At 42.0% G+C, this 21,024-nt stretch overlaps 1 protein-coding gene across 12 annotated transcripts in view; it reads right to left on the bottom strand.

Moving 5' to 3' along the window:
* The window catches only part of sptan1 (spectrin alpha, non-erythrocytic 1), a 114,597-nt gene that overhangs the window by 68,265 nt on the left and 25,308 nt on the right, over positions 1-21,024 (bottom strand). For all 12 annotated transcript variants that reach the window (XM_078550152.1, XM_078550153.1, XM_078550155.1 and 9 more), the window contains 15 exons: positions 20,453-20,597; positions 19,763-19,917; positions 16,387-16,522; positions 15,828-15,929; positions 9,968-10,105; positions 8,998-9,108; positions 8,829-8,906; positions 8,181-8,336; positions 7,545-7,749; positions 6,861-7,042; positions 3,900-4,143; positions 3,035-3,157; positions 1,678-1,895; positions 397-489; positions 3-137 (listed from right to left, as the gene is read on the bottom strand). In XM_078550152.1, the coding sequence (XP_078406278.1) occupies positions 3-137; positions 397-489; positions 1,678-1,895; positions 3,035-3,157; positions 3,900-4,143; positions 6,861-7,042; positions 7,545-7,749; positions 8,181-8,336; positions 8,829-8,906; positions 8,998-9,108; positions 9,968-10,105; positions 15,828-15,929; positions 16,387-16,522; positions 19,763-19,917; positions 20,453-20,597 (2,221 nt within the window). The remainder of the gene's footprint in view (positions 1-2; positions 138-396; positions 490-1,677; positions 1,896-3,034; positions 3,158-3,899; positions 4,144-6,860; positions 7,043-7,544; positions 7,750-8,180; positions 8,337-8,828; positions 8,907-8,997; positions 9,109-9,967; positions 10,106-15,827; positions 15,930-16,386; positions 16,523-19,762; positions 19,918-20,452; positions 20,598-21,024) is intronic.

Below are 21,024 nucleotides of genomic sequence, written 5' to 3'. Positions count from 1 at the left end.
ACCTTGTTAGTGCTGTTTAGCAGGGTAAGAATATCCCCCTTTTTCATGGTCACTTCACGAGGGCTCTTCTCCTGGTAATCATACAATGCCAAAACCAGTTCTTTTCCAGTTTCATCATCTGTGGGAGCCACTTGTTGCTAAAGAGAGGAAAGTGAGTAGAGATTTGCTAATCAACTGCAGGGCAAATTTTGAGTACCAGATCCACAAATTATATAGTACAAAATGAATTCTACCTGCGGGCTGAACTACATCAGATAAGTGTATGATTGGCTTTCTGATACCCTACAATAATTACGTTAGAAAAGGCAAATCTGTAATAATGCTTTAAATGGTTTTTTAAAAAAAATTTGGATTTAAATTATGGCAAAACGACAGAAACTGTTTATAATTCCTTACACGACAGGCTTGAGCTTGTTCCTTCAGTGCCTGAATGCTGCTTCCATATGCAATTAGATCAGACATCAGAGCTTCATGCTTCTTCAGTAGGGCCTAGATTAAAAAAAACAAACTCAATAATGTTTATAGTAACCATTTGTACGGTTTACTAAAAATCAATGCAAAAACTACTGCAGAAACAGAATGCAGATTGGAGGTAGAGATTCCACTGATGGCTCAGGTCATTCTGTCCCGCAATTCACTAAACTATACCGGATTTCAGGCCTAATTCTAATCACGTTGTTAGTTTCTCTTTTTTGGGGTAATGGTAGGGGCCCTCTAACTAGTCAGTTGGATTATGAAGTGAAGAAAATGGCCAAGTTTCTGACTCCTAATTACTATCCAAGATCCTTGCTAGAGGCACACAGTGAAGACCAGTTCAGGTTTATCTGTGATGATGCCCGAAGCCAAACAGGCCGCAATGAGGGTCGCACATGAATAATTTCATAGAAGAAAATAAGACTTGCATTTATATAGTAACTTTCCTGACCTAAGGATGTCCCAAAGGGCTTTACAGGCAATGAAGTACTTAGACACTGTTGTAATGTAGGAAATGCAAGCTGGATGAAGTATCTAGGTTATTGACACCCATGGAACTGTACCACAATAAAGACTTAATTGAGTAATTTTGATGGGTAACATCAGATCAGCTTCCCATTATATATCTCTCATGATTTTCATTTCCAGTGACTTCAGTATTATTATATTATCAAAATTGCCCCAATATCTCCAGAGGAGAAGGAAAAGATAGGGTGATATTTTACAGGTAAAAGTTGTTTTGTTATATTTACAAAAAAAGTGACAAACATTGAATTCCTTCAGCTGCAACGCACCCCCCCCCACCCTCTGCACAACGAATAAGTGACAAAAATAAAATAACTACCATTTCAGCGTTTGAAGGCAAGTTTTTAAACAACCAAATACATCAGAATTTTTAAAAATTAATTAGCAGATCTACTATAATCTTGTTCCAAGTGTTGTCAGAGAATAGGGGCCCAGAAATAGGATCACCAGCCATTTGTTCAATGCCAATGAGCTGTGAGCACCAATGTCAGCCCCAGAGGCAACTCACTGGCCATAGGAGAAGCAAGAGTTGTAGGCTGAAATAATGTTCAATATCTATAGCTTTGGTATGTGGAACCGCAATAGAGAAAGATCCTTTTGCTTTATCTCATTTCAACTAATGGAATTGCAATTTCATAAAGATAACTTTATTTTAAAGAAACATAGAAAAAGCCTCACCTCAGCTGAGTCTTCATCTTTCCCATAGTCAATGCTGCCAACAACAGGTTCCTTCTCCCTCATCCAGGACTCTGCCTCATTAGCATCAGCAAAGTATTGTTGAGCCTGCAGTGAGTCTTCCAAATCCTGGCGCCTCTGCGCAGCCTTTGCTTTCAAGGAGTCCCACTTCTGATTCAGGTCATTCAGCTTGCTTTTCACATCCTCACTGGCAAAATGACCTGAGAAAAAGCAAAATAAAAAAGTTGTAAGGAAATTTCAACAAGTAAAACAAATTACTCATATCTTTCTCTTCATTGGTGCTCCAATTTTATTCAACAAGTTTATTTGTGAATTCCCTGCCTTGCTGGCCCCCAATAACAATTCCTTCTATCCAAAGAGCTTCCACAATTAGAAATTCAGATCTGACTACATGAAGGGATAAAAAGTTAAAAATAGAGTGATACCAAGGTTCATACACTATTATGGTTTTAATTTTTCAATAAATTGTCTCTGAAGTAACAATAAAAAAATTGAAAAAAAACCAACAAAATAGTGTAAGGTGGCACAATTGCAATTAAAGACTAACATCATTACTCTATAATCAACCCTCTTCTTTCTCCTTAGCTTTGTTACAAGCTCCATACAATTGCAAAATCTATATGCATATTGGCATAGCAAGTAAATGATGCACAATATGATACTGAACTGTAACAAAGAAGGATGGTTCCAGCCTCCAGTGAGTTAGCTAATCTCAGCTGGAGCAACAAAGAGGTTGCACAACTGGCCTCATCTTTCACAGGCCAGGGAGATGAAATTATGATTGTTGATGGACATATTCAATAGAAAATTGTCATCCTTGACAATACATTTGATAAAACAATTGCATTTAGTAGTTCTAAAATTTTTCTTCAGGCTGGGCCCAAAAACTTAACCTCTCACCTCCCCTGTAGTCAAGGATACTGTTCCCATTTTCAAAAAAAATCTTCCTGGCTCCTCCCCCTTTCACTGTTCTCCTTCACCATTTTGCTGTCTCTCGTTCTCTTCCCTATTCTTTTATTTCTTAGACATTTCTTTCCTTCATTTTTCTCCTCCTCAGTACTTTTACATTTGCTTCCTTTCCTGCAGGAAGGGAAGCAAAGCTGAACAAGGGCTTAATTACTAAAAAAAAATAGCATAAGGGGAGCAAGAAGTTGACAAGTCGCCTCCTGCTAAATGTTAACCAGACTCCTAAGGTCAGGGCAAAATCTGATTCCTTTCAGGGTACTACAGCTTTATAAATAAATTATATAAGTTAATTGTTATTTCCTATGAAGGTAATAATATTAGAAAATAATAGGACCTCCAAAGCAATTATTTTTGCCTATTAATTGACACCCACCATCTTCGACCATTGCTTGTCCTTTCTGGGCCACGGCTTTGATACGTGGTTCGTGACCAGAAATCTCCGCCTGGAGTGCCTGGTGTTTTTTAAGCAAGTTCTGAACGCCAATCAAATCCTTTCCTGGAATACAAGATTTTAGTTGTTAAAAACAACACACCAATATGCATTACAATGCACAGCATATTTCTTATTCTTGTATAATCTAGGGTATGTATTTCTTGCTGGGAAGCATTCTACTAGGGTTAGGCACCTTGCGGTACCTCACATAAGTGACGACTGTTCAGGCAAGAGCCCTGATAAGTAGGCAAGGAGTCAATACAAATAGTACAGTGCAGATTTATCAGAACTTTACCGGGCTCCAAGGGTCAAATCATGAGAAATTATGTAAAGTAGGCTTGTATTTTAATGGAATATAGAGGTTAATGGGTGATTTGTTTGAGCTTCTTAGCATTTTGAGAGGAATTGTTGAGGGGAGTCTAGGACAGGAGAGACACAAGCTTAAAATCAGAGCCAAGCCAATCAGGAAATACTTCTTCACATAAAAGGTATTGGAAGTGTAGAATTCCCTCCACAAAAAGCAACACATCAACTCAATTAATAATTTTAAATGTGAGATGGATAGATTTCTGCTAGACAAGGCTATTAAGGAATATGGAGCCAAGGAGGGTAGATGGAGTTAGGATGCAGAGCAGCCAGCCATGATCACTCTGAATGGTAGAATAAGCTTGAAAGGCTGAATTACCTCCTCCTACTCTTATGTCTTGAAGAGGAGGAAGAGAATGGATAAAATATGGGGGAAGAAATAAAAATCTTCTAGAGAAAAAAAATGACAACCCTCAGTAACACCTGAAATTGCCCTGACCTCTGTTGGTGGAAGCTGCAATTGGCTCCTTTTCCCGAATCCATGTTTCTTCATCTTCGATATCACGGAAGAGCTGTTGAAGCCTAAGAGAGTCAGCAAGTTTCTGTTTACGAGTCACCATTGGATCTTTCAGCGCCTCATAACGACCAAACAGAGTTTCCTGCTTCTTCTTAATATTGTCAGCATCAAAGTGCCCAGCTTCCTGGAACTGCCGGGCTTGGATATTAATTCCATCAATACGGTCCTACAAGCAGAGAAAAAAAAGTGGTTCTATTCTTAGAGTTAAGCACCATCTACAAGCTGAAGTATCTAGAGCATCTCTTTTCAAAATGAAATTATACAAGTAGAAAACATTTAACAGGAGTATAGGGTGAACAAGGTGACTTCTCTTAGTTACTAAAGTCACTCCATGCACAGCCAATGAAAATGGAACACCTGCCATTGTCTACGTCTGATATGCCACTGGCTTGTGAGTTAAGACTAATTTCCTGCAGAATAGTTCCACTAATAGCTTGTATAACATACTAAGCTATCAACATCTGGGTTGTCCCATAATCAACAGCACTGAGCAGTAGACATTAATAGAGTGATACAGCACAAGTATATGATATTCACCCCACCACAACAATTTGGCACTAACTCTTCCACTCGAGTGATCCAACCTACTACCACTTTCCTGCCCTTTTCTGTTTTCATTTCCAAATGCTTGTTTGATTCTCTTTTAAATGAGATTAAAGCTATTACATAACCACTTGTTGTAATAACCATGTGTGAAAAGAATTCAACTTACTCCTATGTTCAAGTGATAACCAGGTGTCTATGCTCCCTCCCACTTTGTTATCTATTTGCCACCAGTGCAAAGTGAAAGAATCTTTCATTAAATTTTGACAATACTTCTTTCCAGAGAAGCAGCTGGATCCCCATTTAAATGTGCTAACCATTACTAGCAGAACCTTATTAAACTGAGCTCATTATTTCCATGTAACATAACTAGCCATGTAAATACTGTAGCTACAATAGCAAGTCAAAGGCAGGGAATTCTGCGATGAGTAACTCACCTTTTGACTCCTTAAAGCCTGTCTACCATCTACAAGGCACAAGCCGGGGTGTGATGGAATACTCTCCACTTGCCTGATGAGTGCAGCTCCAACAACACTCAAGAAGCTGGACACCATCCAGGACAATGCAGCCTGCTTGATTGGCACCTCATCCATCACCTTAAACATTCATTCCCTCCACCATCAAGTGAGCGGCAGCAGTGTGTACCATCTACAAGATGCACTGCAGCAACTCACCAATGCTCCTTCGACAGCATCTCCCAAACCTGCAATTTCTACCACCTAAAAGGACAAGGGCAGCAGATGCATGGGAACACCGCCTGCAAGTTTCCTCCAATCCACACACCATCCTGATTTGTAACTATATCACCATTCCTTCACTGTCACCGGGTCAAAATCCTGGAACACTCTTCCCAACAGCATTGTGGGTGTACCTACACCACATGGACTGCAGCGGTTCAAGGTGGCTCACCACCACCTTCTCAAGGGCAATTAGGGATGGGCAATAAATACTGGCCTAGCCAGCGATGCCCACATCCTGCGAAAGAATAAATTTTTAAAAATTCTACAGAACATTTCATATTACAGCACAGATGCTGTTCAAACTCAAAAGAAGAATGACAGAAATTGCGAGTGTGGTGTTACTGAGAGGAGGAAACAATTCCTCAAAAGACAAAAAGCAGATTCAGTCACTCTCCAACCTCACAGGTGGTGTTTCCACCAATTCCTAAGCGCTGCAAGTCAATCTCCTTAACCAAATCCTGTATAAGAATGTTACAGGGGAGTGACTCTGGGAGTCTAACTTAAGGGGACCCATGAACTTGAGGTCAACATTCACCATCACAAAAGATTTTGAGACAACTGCTGGAACCAGAAGTTAAACAGGAGAAAATGGCATTACTGGAAATGGATTCAACTTTACTTAACTAACACGAAGGAACAAGAAGTTAACCTATATGAAAGGATTTACAATGCATGGCTTTTAAGTAAACAATAAAAAATTTGAATAACTGCAATACAATGTCAAATGCAGACTTTGTACAATAACTTCATCTCATTAAAAACAAACCAAAACATTCTCAGATAGTTTGGTGAGGTTATCGCACAAGTAGATGAATGATACTGACCAGGAAGGTCCTAGGTTTGATGTCTGCTCTGTGCTACGTTAACTGATCTTAGCCAGGAATGGAAGTAGAGGTGCTGAACAATGCCCTGAGGTTAGCAAATGAAAATTAGCCACAGCTCCTACTCCTGACTGTTATTTAGCTATCCCTATGTGCATGTGTGGACATCGAAAAGGGAGAGGTTCAAACTTGGTGACCACTTGGGTGGAATTAAGAAAGGGTGCACAAATGTGGCTAGGATTGGAATATACCGCTGACATTGAATAGCCTGCTAACAATCATTGCCTAGGGTCACACATTAACAATGATCATCTGGATGAGGAACCAGAGCACATCCATTGCTCATCGCACCCCTGAAAGAAATCAATACCTTCAAGAAGAGAAAGTGGAATTGGAAAGATAATGAATTACATAATTAGCACTTATATGATTCTGAGAGAACCTGATAGGGTAGATTCTGGGAGGGTATTTCCTCTTGTGGAGAACAATGGGGCACACTTTAAAAATAAGGGGTCTCCCATTTAAGACACAGCTGCAGAGGAACTTCATCCCTCAGAAAGTGGTTAGTCTTTGGAATTCTCTTCCTCAGAGAGCAGTGGAGGCTGGGTCACTGAGTTGGACGGATTTTGAGACTGACAGAAAGTTAAGGGGGATAGGCAAAAAGGGGGGCCGGCAGGAAAATGGAGCTAAGGTCACAATCAAATCAGCATATTACTGAATGGCAGAGCAGGGTTGATGGACTTACTCATGCTCCTATTTCTTACGATCAATTTCCATACCTGGTGTGCTGCAATATCAGCTTCCAGCAGTGCATGTTTCTTCTGCAGGTTTTGCACACTAGTCAGATCTTTTCCATAATCGTCTGAAGCAAGGTGACCTTCAACCTCATACAACCAGAGTTCAATGTCTTCTACATTACGGTTAAATTGTTGCTGTTGGTTGGCTTCACGTAGCTTAATGCCTGTGTACAAACAAAAGGGTCACAAAAATGACGAGAATATCTTTACTCCGACACCACCATAAACATTCACTCCCTCCATCACCAGTGCACAGTAGCAGCAGTGTGTACCATCCATCACTGGCTCAAAATCCTAGAACTACTTTTATAACACCGTTGTGGGTGTTATGCCACATGGATTGCAGCAGTTCAAGAAGCCAGCTCACCACCACCTTGTCAAAAAGCAATTAGGGATCAACAACAAATGTTGGCCTTGCCAGTGACGCTCAGATCCCATGAGCAAATATAAAAAGAAACTGGCCTCATACATCTTAAGTGGCCAGTTGGAGGAAATTCCTGACATGTTAGAACTCAGTGGGAGTTGGCACCTTAATAGGAGAAATAAAAGACAACTCTGTGCCTTCTGTTATCAGAAGAAGAAATGCTTTATTGAAAATGTTAATTGCAAGGCTGCTCTTGACAAGGAGATCATTTAATTCATACAAAACATCTATTATTTCCTGACCTTTCATTTCTGTGGCCTCAAGCAGTCTTTTCCACAGAGAGATGACTTCATTCATACGAGCAGACACTTCATCTGAGGCATAGTGATTGGCATCAATCAGCTCTTGTCCAGCTTTCTGTAGAGTATCAATTCGACTCTGGTTGGCTGAGAGTTCTGCTTCAAAAGCCTGGTGTTTTTGAACCTTTCCTTGCAAGTTGGAGGGGTCCTGGGCCAGATCAATAAGTTAGAAACACTTTACAAGTGTGTCATCAACATTTCAAACTAGTCCGTTACAGGTAAACCGTGTAACAAGCTTGCCGTCAGATTTTAAATTTGAACAAAGTAGGCAGTAAGTTGGAGTTATATGCACTTAATTCCGTAAAAGCACATCAATTTGCATGGTACAACCAATCAAAATCCAACTTTGCAAATTAACTTTAAATTCTATTTAAATAGATTTTTTAAAATCCAAATCAGGGAACTGTTGTACAACCTCTGTTAGATCAAAGTGTTCCAGAGTGATGGATGACAGTCAAATTCCAGACGCACTATTATTAAAGAATGGATCTATACAATCATAAAATTGCTCAATTCCCACAGCATTGAACTACAGGGCATGCAATAAATTACACCCAAGACAACTAGATACAGTCTCACCTTGTGAGCTTCGTCAGTGGCAGTTTTCATCTTCTCATTTATCCAACTCTTTAGCTCATCAGAGTCACGGAAAAACTGCTGCAAGCTGAAAGAGTTCTCCAGTGCTACTCGCCGAAACATGGCGCGCTCATGAAGAGCATTCCGACGGCTCAGCAGCTATAACACAAAGGTTGGTACTATATGTTGAAGAGAAGACGAAGAGAAGGTTTCTTTTTATATATAAACATTGAGTTATGACGTGGAATGCACTACCTGAAAGGGTGGTGGAACTGGATGCAATAGTAACTTCAAAAGAGACTTGAAAGAAAAAAAAATTGCAGGGTTTGGGGGGAAAAAAAAGTGCAGAGTGGAACTAACTGGACAGTTTTTTTCAAAGAGCAGGCACAAGCAGAATGATGCAAATGGCCTCCTGTGCTGATGAAATCAGTCTATCCCAGGGGAAAGAGATCCACTCTACCTTGCGCATTAGATTTCATGAAGTTTTCAGTATTGGAAATTGTCATATGAAAAATAAAATTACACAAATTCAGTGCCAGAACCACCACAAGATTTGTATTTCTGGTTATATATGAAGTGGATTAAAATATAAAAGTGAAAAATCAGCAAAAACACTTAAAAAGCTGACAATATAAAACAATTCAAATTTACTGCATCACGACGTGCTGCAACATCTTCCTTTGCATAGTGATCACTCTGAATCAACTTGGTGGCAAATTCTTCCAAAGCCTAAATGAGAGAAAAATAGAGTGGTTAAAATTGAAAAGTAGAAGTGATTGTAAAGAATATGGAGGAACTGGAACATATTTGGCAAACATACCGTAATTTTCTCTTCTTGAGCACCAAGGGACTTTTCAAAATCTTCATGCTTTTTCAGAAGTGCTTCTACACTGTCCAGTGAATCTCCCAAGTCTTCATTCAACAAGAAAGCCTGTGCAAAGACAAGGTTCATACAAAATTCTCAGCTGGGTATAATAGCAATCCACGACATTTACCTGCTGTTGCTTTCTGACAGGAACGGTACCGAGCGATGGAATAACATATTCAGGAGGCTTTACATCCTAATAGCTCAAATTTATTGCTCAAGATGGCATTGTAAAACATTAGAAAACTAAATGACGACTAACATTTTGATAATGGATGGTCTTTTTTTTCTTTAAAAAAAGAAAAGTGGATTTGGCTTGGCCAAACCACAGAGAAACACAATTTGATTTGTAATGGTTTGAGATGGCCATTTGTGGAGAGGATAAATTTCTTCCACATAAACATGCAAACATATTAGAAAAATAATACCACTATACTGCTCTTTATGCAGCAAGTTGAGGTTCCTCCAATACCCTGGTGTTCAATGGATACATTTTTGGACTAATCTCTTCATTATCCTACAATCTAATCAGCCATCTGTAATACTACTGCACCTGTACACCCAAAACATCCAACTATCCAGTCGACATACAGGTATCGACATGGAGATCTGTCCTCCCTCATCATACTGAGATATATCCTCTACACCCTCATACACTTCAACCACAAAATTTATTCTCTGAAGACTTTTTTTTAAAAAAAAATGAATTCCATAAAATTATAGTTCTCTGAAATCTCTTGAAAATATGTTACACAAGAAATCATCAAAATGTTTTCATCTTAAAGTATAGATAAGGTTTGGATAGGACCCTTTAATCCCTCAGAATAGTGAGGCAGTCTATGTTACACTTACCACTTCAGAATTACATCATGCGCCAGAGACATTAGTGAATGATGTCCACACTGCTATCCAAAAACACACTCACCTCTTGCTTGCTCATCCAGTTGTCCACCTGTTCAGTGTCACGGTAGAAGAGCTGCAGATCCATGCACTGCTCATATTGATGCCTACGGAGTTCCCATAAATCTAGCAGAGAAATTTTCTCCTCAGCAAGGATTCCAAGCTAAACAACAAGAATCAACAAACATTTACAGCCATCGTTTTCAACATACAAAAGAACATAAAAACACTGCAAACGTGTACACACAAATCTAAATTTTTCAATGTTTAGCCAGGCAAGATGGAAAAAAAAAGGGTTTGGTCATCATAATAAATACAGTGGCAACCAAATAGTCATGCCTGCTCCTGATTCACTCAGGGGGAGGTAGTGGTGCAGTGATATTGTCACTGGGCTAGTAATCCAGGGTAATGCTCTGCAGACCCAGGTTCGAATCCCACCACAGCAGATGGTGGAATTTGAATTCAATAAAAATCTGGATATCTGATGATTACCATGAAACCATTGTTGATTGTTGTAAAAACCCATCCGGAAGGAAATCTGTCGTCCTTATCTGGTCTGGCCTACTCGTGACTCCAGACCACACTGCAGTGTGGTGACTCTTAACTGCCCTAGGAAGCCACTCAGTTGTAACAAACAAAGTCACAAAAAAGGAATGAAACTGGGTGGACCACCTGGCATCGACCTAGGCACCGGAAATGACAAAGGCAACCTCAGCGCTGTCGACCCTGCAAAGTCCTCCTTGCTAACTTCTGGGGGCTAGTACCAAAATTGGGAGAGCTGTCTCAAGGACTACTCAAGCTAGTCACCCTCAATGAATCATACCTTACAGATTTTGTCCCAGAAACCATCATCGCCATCCCTGGGTATGCCCTGTCCCACCGGCAGGACAGGTCCAGCAGAGGTAGCAGCACAGTGGTATACAGTCGGAAGGGTGTCCTCAACATTGATTCTGGACCCCATGAAGTCTCATGACATCAGGTCAAACATTGGCAAGGAAACCTCCTGCTGATTACCACGTACCACCATCCCTCAGCTGATAAATCAGTGCTCCTCCAAGTTGAACACCACTTGGAGGAAGCACTGAGGGTGGCAAGGGCATAGAATGTACTCTGGGTGGGGGACTTCAATGTCCATCACCAGGAGTGGCCCGGTAGCACCACTACTGACCGAGCCCTAAATGACATAGCTGCTATACTGCGTCTGCAGCAGGTGGTGAGAGAACCAACCAGAGGGAAAAACAGACTTATCTTCATCAGCCTGCCTGCCACAGATGTGCCTGTCCATGACAGTATCGGTAAGAGTGGTGGAGACGAAGTCCCACCTTCACATTGAGGATACCCTCCAACGTGTTGTGAGGCACTATCGTGCTAAATGGGGTAGATTTCGAACAGATCTAGCAACTCAAGGCTGGGCATCCATGAGGCGCTGTAGGCCATCAGCAGCAGCAGAACTGTATACAAATACAATCTGTAACCTCATGACCTGGCATATCCCCCACTCTACGGTTATCATCAAACCAGGGGATCAACCCTGGCTCAATGAAAAGTGTAAGATGGCATGCCAGGAACAGCACCAGGCATACCTAAATATTAGGTGTCAACCTGGTGAAGCTATAACACAGGACTACTTGCGTGCCAAACAGCATAAACAGCAAGTGATAGAGCTAAGCAATCCCTCAACCAATAGATCAGATCTAAGCTCTGCAGTCCTGCCACATCCAGTCGTGAATGGTGGTGGACAATTAAGCAACTCGCAGGAGGAGAAGGCTCCACAAATATCACCATCCTCAATGATGGAGGAGCCCAGCACATCAGTGCAAAAGATAAGGCTGAAGCATTTACTACAATCTTCAGTCAGAAGTGCCGAGTGGATGATCCATCTCAGCCTCCTCCGAGGTCCCCAGCATCATAGATGCCAGTCTTCAGCCAATTCGATTCACTCCATGTGATATCAAAAAACAGCTGAAGGCACTGGATTCTGCAAAGGCTATGGGCCCTGACAATATTCCTGTAATAGTACTGAAGACTTGTGCTCCAGAATTTGCTACGCCCCTAGCCAAGCTGTTCCAGTGCAGCTACAACACTGCCATTTACTGGACTATGCGGAAAATTGCCCAAGTATGTAGAGTACACAAAAACAGGACAAATCCAGCCCGGCCAGTTACCACCCCATCAGTCTATTATCTATCTGTAAAGTAATGGAAGGGGTCATCAACAGTACTATCACGTGGCACTTGCTTAGCAATAGCCTGCTCACTGACGCCCAGTTTGTGTTCCGCCAGGGTCACTCAGTTCCTGACATCATTGCAGCGTCGGTTCAAACATGGACAAAAAAGAGCTGAACTCCCAAGGCGACGTGAGAGTGACTGCCCTTGACATCAAGGCAGCATTTGACAGAGTGTGGCATCAAGGAGCCCTAGCAAAACTGGAGTCAACGGGAATCAGGGGGAAAACTCCACTGGTTGGAGTCATACCTAGCACAAAGGAAAATGGTTGTGGTTGTTGGAGGTCAGTCATCTCAGCTCCAGAACATCACTGTAGGAGTTCCTCAGGGTAGTGTCCTCGGCCCAACCATCTTCAGCTGCTTCATCAATGACCTTCCTTCCATCATAAGGTCAGAAGTGGAGATGTTCGCTGATGATTGCACAATGTTCAGCACCATTTGCGATTCCTCAGATACTGAAGCAGTCCATGTCCAAATGCAGCAAGACCTGGACAATATCCAGGCTTGGGCTGACAAGTGGCAAGTAACATTCTCGCCACACAAGTGTCAGGCAATGACCATCTACAATAAGAGAATCTAACCATTGCCCCTTGATGTTCAATGGCATTACCATCACTGAATGCCCCACTATCAACATCCTGGGGGGGTTACCATTGACCAGAAACTGAATTGGATTAGCCATATAAATACTGTGGCTACAGGAGCAGGTTCGAGGCTAGGAATCATGTGACGAGTATCCCAACTCCTGACTCCCCAAGGCCTGTCCACCATCTACAAGGCACAAGTCAGGAGTGTGATGGAATACTCTTCACTTGCCTGGACAGGTGCAGCTCCCACAACACTCAAGAAGCTTGGCACCATCCAGGACAAAGCAGCCCACTTGATTGGCACCACATTCACAAACATTCACTCCCTCCACCACCGACGCACAGCAGACAGCAGTGAGTACTATCTACAAGATGCTTTGCAGGAATTCATCAAGGCTCCTTCGACAGCACCTTCCAAACCTATGACCACTGCCATCTAGAAGGACAAGGGCAGCAGACAGATGGGAACACAGCACCTGGAACTTCCCCTCCAAGTCACTCACCATCCTGACTTGAAAATATATCGCCGTTCCTTCATTGTCACTGGGTCCAAATCCTGGAACTCCCTTCCTAACAGTGCTGTGGGTGTACCTGAACCACATGGACCTCAGCAGTTCAAGAAGGCAGCTCTCCACCACCTTCTCAAGGGCAATTAGGGATGGGCAGTAAATGCTGGCCCAGCCAGCAAAGCCCACATCCCGTGAATGAATAAAAAAAATGTAGGGTGGGGTGAGCAGCAGGAGAAGTGGGAAGCAAATCCTCTGAATTAATAAAATAATTATATATTTTGTTATGTTGCTAGCCAACATTCAATTCACTTTATCTTCATATGGAAATTCACTTCTGGTACATTGCTCTTCATTAAAAAATTACATAAGTGAATAATAATAGTAAAAAAGAAAATTACTGTCAGACCTAGTCAGTTCTGCAACACAGGGTTCAATTTATTTTAAGGGATCATTAATCCCACTTTCCAAATGGTTGGACTTCAGTAAATCCAGCATGATGACTCCTAGCACAGAATTTTTTGGTCCCTCACAGGCGAGAGGGCCCATAAAATTCCCCAGGTGGCCTTTCCAAGACCTATCCACAATTTTTCGGGTGACAGGCAAGGTCCAGGGCGGCCTGCCCTCACCCCAGTTGAGGCCCTCAAGTGGCCATTTCCTGCCTTGCCTCATTTTTGAAGTTGGCATGAGTGGTTCAGGTTAGGGGAGAAGCCTGGCAAGGTCACCCTGCCAAGGGCCAGGTTGGAGGGGCACCTCCTTCAAGGGTCCCTGTTCCACATCAGCCACCACTTAGCAGATGGAATATAATGAGGGAAAATGTGAGGTTATGCACTTTGGCAGGAAGAACAGAGGAGAATATTATTTAAATGGAGAAAGACTGCAGAAAGCTGCAGCACAAAAGGATTTGGGGGTCCTTGTGCATAAATCCCAAAAGGCTAGCAAACAAGTTCAGCAACTAGTAGGGAAGACAAATTGAATGTTGGCCTTTATTTCAAAGAGAATGGAGTATAAAAATAGGGAAATCTTGCTCAAACTACACAAGGCATTAGTTAGACCACACCTAAAGTACTGTGTACAATTTTGGTCCCCTTATCTAAGGAAAGATATACTGGCATCGGAGGCAGTCCAGAGAAGGTTCACTAGGTTGATCCCGGGTGTATGGAGGGATTTTCTTATGAGGAGAGGTTGAGTAGGTTGGGCCTGTACTCATTGGAGTTCAGAAGAACGAAAGGCAGCCTTATCAAAACATATAAGATTCTTAGGGGGCTTGACAGGGTAGACGCTGAGAAGCTGTTTCCCTTTGTGGGACAGTCTAGGACCAGAGGGCATAATCTCAAAGTAAGGGGTCGCCCATTTAAGACAGAGACGAGGACGAATTTCTTCCCTCAGAGGGTAGTGAATCTGTGGAATTCTTTACTGCAGAGGGCCGTAGAGGCTAGGTCGTTAAGTATATTCAAGGCTGAGATAAATTTTTAATCAGTAAGGAAATCAAGAGTTATGGGGAAAAGGCAGGAAAGTGGAGTTGAGGATAATCAGACCAGCCACGATCTCATTGAATGGTGGAGCAGATTCGAAGGGCCGAATGCCCTACTTCTGCTTCTACGTCTTATGGTCACCCCACCCAACTTCTGCCCTCTCCTCCCCCAGCCTCTCCATCAAGACCCCTAACTGCCTCTCCCTTGGCCTCTTCTCCCCTTCCCCACACTTACCTTGTCCTGTGACATATAATCTGGGGACAGCTTGTAGTGCCAGTCCTGACCACTGCTGGGACTACAAAGTTGCCGGCCAATCAGATTGGCCAGCAGCTCTCTGAAGCAGGGTGGCTGCGAAGGTGCTTTCCCCACTGACCGTTTGGGTGGCAGGGCGGGAAACCCTGCCATCCCAAAATCCTGCCCCCAAAGTTCTTATCTACTGGTCATCAGTCTCTCCAACTCTCACAAACATCTTGGAATATTTTGAAGTTAAGCCTAACAGTTTTGAGCCTTCATTTCAGACTACAACCATGATATTTCAGACTACAACCATGGCATTTAGAGCGAGATGAGAGTAGAGAAACTAGGCACTTCTTTATAGGGTAGTGAACAAACTGGAAAAGGCATTCCCATTGCGACAGTTCAACAGATCTGCAGGCAGCCAACCAAAAATAGCACTGACCTGGGAGGAGGCACGTCTGATCTACACTTGGCTGTAAAAGGTGCATGTGCTGGAGGGAGCACCTGCAAAGTGAAATATGGATGAGGGAAACTGCACATCCTTTAGGGCATATCCACAAGGATATATCCACAAGGATAAGCTGGCTTTACTTACCTTGAAAAGGGAATAAATTCCCCAGTGATCACAACAGTTGACAAACACTCTCATTCAGCTGCAGTATAAATTATGCTCGAATTAAGATTCAGGAATTAATCTTTTCTGAAACAACATTTTCCCATCCAAAAAGATAAGCATTGCAAAGCTTTCTCGTTATGTTAAATACAAACAGACTTCCCATCATTTTAAAAAGAAGATTTGTTAAAACAAACTAAAAAAAGGTAAAGAATGTGGAGGTTTATTACTGGTGTACTGTACCTTCTCACGGACTTCATCAGATGCATAATGCCCACCACTGAGCAGGGCCTGTCCTGCTTCATCTGTAGCCTTGAAACTGTCCTCATGAGCATCAATTTCACCCTGAAAACAACACATTCGGATATACAAATCACAAGATTTGTAACTTGCTGCTCAGGTCATTTAAATGCAACTAAAGACTTCTATAAGCCCCGCCTATTCATTATTATAATCTCTATTAGGTCTTCATTGTACACCTTTGTGGCTGTGCGCTGCAGAATGTCTTTGCCGTGCTTTGTGAATTTAAGCCCCAATAAACAAGAAATAAAAATTGATCTAGACATACTGAATAAGCAGCCTGCCCAAAACGGGTATAAAACTTCTCAAAATGTGCAAATCAGAGTCCTACACAACATTCAGTTACAAATGTTTGGTATACACCATTCTGTTTTCTTCCCTAAAAGATTGAACATTTTCCAGTCAAATGTGTTGTATTACATTTGAAACTCTGATTTGACTTTACTAATCTTTCAGTGTAAGTGCCTGCACAAGCAGAATGATATCAGAGGACTAGAATCACCTTGTGCTCCTGATGTCTGTCGAGCAACGCCTCTGCTCCAGCCACGTCATTTGCCAATTCATCAGCACTGATGAGAGCTTTCATTTCAGTCACCCAGCTGGTCAGGTCACGGAAATCAGCCAGGAAACGCTGCAGTCTAAGTAAAAAGTAGTACTGCTCTAAACAATGTTATCACTGATAAGCAATATGCCAAATCACACTGCAGTGTCAAAGAACATTGTAGCAGAGAATCAGATAATTTAACACATCAAGGATGCTAGTTTTTTTCCTTCATAAATTTAATTCCAGTGTTATCTTTATCCTCTGTAACTGTTAACATTCTGCCTTTGCCAATCAATCAAACTCCCATTCAAAAGAATCAACACCAAGCCAAAGGAGGAGAAAGGAGAAGCCAAAGGTCCATCTCTGACACTTCCCTTCCCTTCCTTGACCTCTCTGTCTCAATTTCTGGTGATAGACTGTCCACCAACATCCATTACAAGCCTACCGACTCCCACAGCTACCTAGACTACAGCTCCTCACAACCCGCTTCCTGTAAGGACTCCATCCCATTCTCTCAGTTCCTTCGCCTCCATCACATCTGTTCTGATGATGCCACTTTCAAAAACAGTTCCTCTGACATGTCTTCCTTCTTCCTTAACCGAGGTTTTCCACCCACGGTGGCTGATAGGGCCCTCAACCATGTCCGGCCCATCTTCCGCGCATCCGCCCTCACACCTTCCTCTCAGAAACATGATAGGGTCCCCCTTGTCCTCACTTATCACCCCACCAGCCTCCGCATTCAAAGGATCATCCTCCGCCATTTCCGCCAACTCCTTCGGTCTGTCTGCAAGCATTACCCAGACCTCCCTGTCGCTTGCCATTTCAACACTCCACCCTGCTCTCATGCCCACATATCCGTCCTTGGCTTGCTGCATTGTTCCAGTGAAGCTCAACGCAAACTGGAGGAACAGCACCTCATCTTCCGACTAGGCACTTTACAGCCTTCCGGACTGAATATTGAGTCCAACAATTTTAGATCATGAACTCTCTCCTCCATCCCCACCCCCTTTCTGATCCCCCTCTTTTTTTCCCAATAATTTATTTAGATTTTTCTTTTCCCACTTATTTCTATTATTTTTAAATGTATTTCCTTTCCATTGTTTTATCACTACCTTTTAGCCTTTTTTGATTCCTTCACCCCACCCCAACTAGGGCTATCTGTACCTTGCTTGCCCTGCTTTCTACTCTTAATCATCACATTCCTTAGATGATATCACCACCTTCAATACCTCTTTGTCCTTTTGTCTGTGACATCTTTTGGTTATCTCCACCTATCACTGGCCCTCTATCCGGCTCTACTTGTCCCACTCCCCCTTAAACCAGCTTATATTTCACCTCTCTTCTATTTTTATTTAGTTCTGTCGAAGAGTCATATGGACTCGAAATGTTAACTGTGTTCCTCTCCGCAAATGCTGCCAGACCTGCTGAGTTTTTCTAGGCATTTTTGTTTTTGTTTTGGATTTCCAGCATCCGCAGTTTTTTGCTTTTACCAAAAGAGATGTTGGTAAAAGCCAAGTCATAGAGGTAGATTTTAAGGATGGTTTTAAAGGAGAAGAGGAAGGTGGGCCAGGTTTAGGAATGATATTGCAGAGCTTTAGAATATAGATAGCTGAAGGCATGGCTGCTACTGGGCAGAAGAAAGGAGTGTGGATACTCAAGAGGTGAGACTTGAAGGAGCACTAAGTTCTTGGACGGTTGTAAGACAAGGCCATGGAAATTTTTGAATATGAGGATAAGAATTTTAAAAACTGGGAGCTAATGTAGGTCAATGCACAAAGGAGTGATGGATGAGCAAGACATGGTATGAGCCTGTAAACTAAGAGCAAAAAGTTTTCATAAATTCAAGTTTATGGAAGGTGGAAGACCAACCAAGAAAACATTGGAATGAGAGAATCTGGAGGTACCAAAAGCATAGATTAGGGCCCAGATTGTCTGGCCCTGCTCTAGGGGACCCGGCAAGCTAGCCGGAAGTCCATTGGCTTTCGCTGGGGCCAGACAATTCAGGCAGTGGGCAGGCCCTGAAAATCCCAATCTAGGGTTTAAACAGCAGAGGCGGTTTAGTAATGCTAATCATCCCGTGCATGAAAACGTTTCCATTTTCCCTGAATTGTTTTATATTAGCAGTAAGCACAAACTACCTGCTCAAAGTTCAAGACAACATAAAAGTTGTAAAATTGATGAACTATTGCTTAATTTCTTTTCATGAGTTCCCAAATTTTAAACCTTTGCTGGTAGGCCACAAGACCATAAGATGTAGGAGCAGAAGTAGGCCCATTTGGCCCATCGAGTCCGCTCCACCATTCAATGAGATCATGGCTGATCTGATAATCCTCAACACCACTTTGCTACCTTTTCCCCATAATCCTTGATTCCCTTACTGATTAAAAATCTATCGCCTTGAGTATACTTAACAACCCAGCTTCTACAGTAAAGAATTCCACAGATTCACCACCCTCTGAGGGAAGAAAATTCGTCCTCATCTGTCTTAAAAAGACAACCCCTTATCATAATCTGAGATCATGCCCTGTGGTCCTAGAATCTCCCACAAGGGGAAACAACCTCTCAGCGTCTACCCTGTCAAGCCCCATAAGAATCTTAGATATTTCAATAAGGTCGCCTCTCATTCTTCTGAACTCCAATGAATATAGGCCCAACCTACTCAACCTCTCCTCATAAGAAAATCCCTTCATACCCAGGATCAACCTAGAGAACCTTCTCTGGACTGCCTCCGATGCCAGTATATCTTTCCTTAGATAAGGGGACCAAAACTGTTCACAGTATTCTAAGTGGGGTCTAACTAGTGCCTTGAATAGTTTCAGCAAGATTTCCCTATTTTTATACTCCATTCCCTTTGAAATAAAGGGCAGGATTTTCCGGTCCCGCCGCAAGTCAATGGACTTCTGGCTGAGGTGCCACCTTGCCCGTGGCGGGTCCCGCCTGCGACAGTGCAGGAAAATCCCAGCCAAAGGCCAACATTCTATTTGCCTTCCCTATTACCTGCTGAACTTGTATGCTAGCTTTTTGGGATTCATGCACGAGGATTCCCAAATCCCTCTGTGTTGTAACTTTCTATTAGCAACATAAGTGTCTTTTGCAGTCAAATTTTGCTAGTTAAAAAAGTCAAAATGTCACATCTGCAGCTGCAGAGGCAAAATGGGCTTTGATTTATAAAATGCAGAATTTAAGACAGATGGTCTATTTATCATTGCTACAATAAAAGGTTTGTAAACTGCACCATACTTAATAAATTGTACACTAGATGCAAACTCTCTCGTTTCACTCCCTCGCAACGAGTCTTCATGCAAGTTCTTAACTCTTTCACTTCTGCTTTCACCTGTACGAGTCATCAAGACGTGTATGCCTCTGTGCTGCCAAGGTGCGGATTCGCTCCCAGTTTTCAATGAGTTCTTCTTGTTTCACCTGAATCTGGGCTGCATTCTGTGGGTGTGACTGTTGTAGGCGATCTGCCTCAGAAGTCAGTGCTTTCACCTGCACAATAAGCAAAAGAAAAATGGTACCAATGCAACTACAGCTTGTGTTTGAGAAGCAATAAATGGCTTATAACTGGCAAGTAATAATTAATTGTAATGAGCTGTTATGGTCTTAAGCTTTGACTTACCACCTTAAGATGCAAACTAATTACTGTTTTTACATATTAATAAAATTATATTTTATGCTGTTGTCACACATGCACATCTTATACAGAGAATACTGGAAATGCACAAATGACATTTACGAATCCTGTAAGGTTGGATTTCAGCTACTACAGCTCCTCAGTGACTCTAAATAATTCTTTCCAGGAACAAAAATTAGTACCACAGTCCTTCACAATTTTTAAATCATTACACCAATATTTTCCAATGACACTGACATCGACCCCTGACATTTCCAAGTATATACCAGACCCGAGGGGCTGGGCACCTTACAGATCAGTTTTTTGCAGAAACCAAGAAGGCATTTTGAAAGTATAAGAAAATAAGTATTTGAAAGGTCAGAAGTCATTATCCTAGTTGAACAGCATTACCTTATCCTCCAGAGCTGCAAGATCTCGCTCTAAGCCTTCATGTTTGCGGAGAAGTGTCTGCACACTAGCCAGGTCACGTCCAAAATCATCTGATGCCATTAGCTGTTCTTTCTCTTTAATCCAACTAATTGTTTCATCCACATCCCTGTCAAGCACAACATGCATTAATATAGAATTACATTTTGCAGGCCTAGTTTATAAACACACATACACACAGAAACCATTCATTTTAGGTTCTCTTTATACCATGTTATTAATCTGGCCCAGTACTTTTTAATTTCTTCCCAGGTGGAAGCACATACCTTTCCCTTTCATTTCCATTCAATACCCAGCTATTTTACTGTGAAAAACATTATTAAAGGCAATATGGTACAAATTATTTATACACAAGAAGCAAAAGCATTCATGCAGTAAAAGAGGATTACCATGTGGTTTGTGTGCAATATGAGATTTGAAACAATGAATGGATATTAGGAGATGACATGAGAAAAATTGATCATATTCACATATCAGGGTGGAAATTTTTTTTCATTTAAAGAGCGAGTCTATTAGGTTTTCTGCAAGACTTGGAG

Source organism: Cetorhinus maximus, chromosome 10 (genome assembly GCF_964194155.1).
Source record: "Cetorhinus maximus chromosome 10, sCetMax3.hap1.1, whole genome shotgun sequence".
Lineage (NCBI taxonomy): Eukaryota > Metazoa > Chordata > Chondrichthyes > Lamniformes > Cetorhinidae > Cetorhinus > Cetorhinus maximus.
This window is presented reverse-complemented; position numbering and strand designations above follow the sequence as displayed.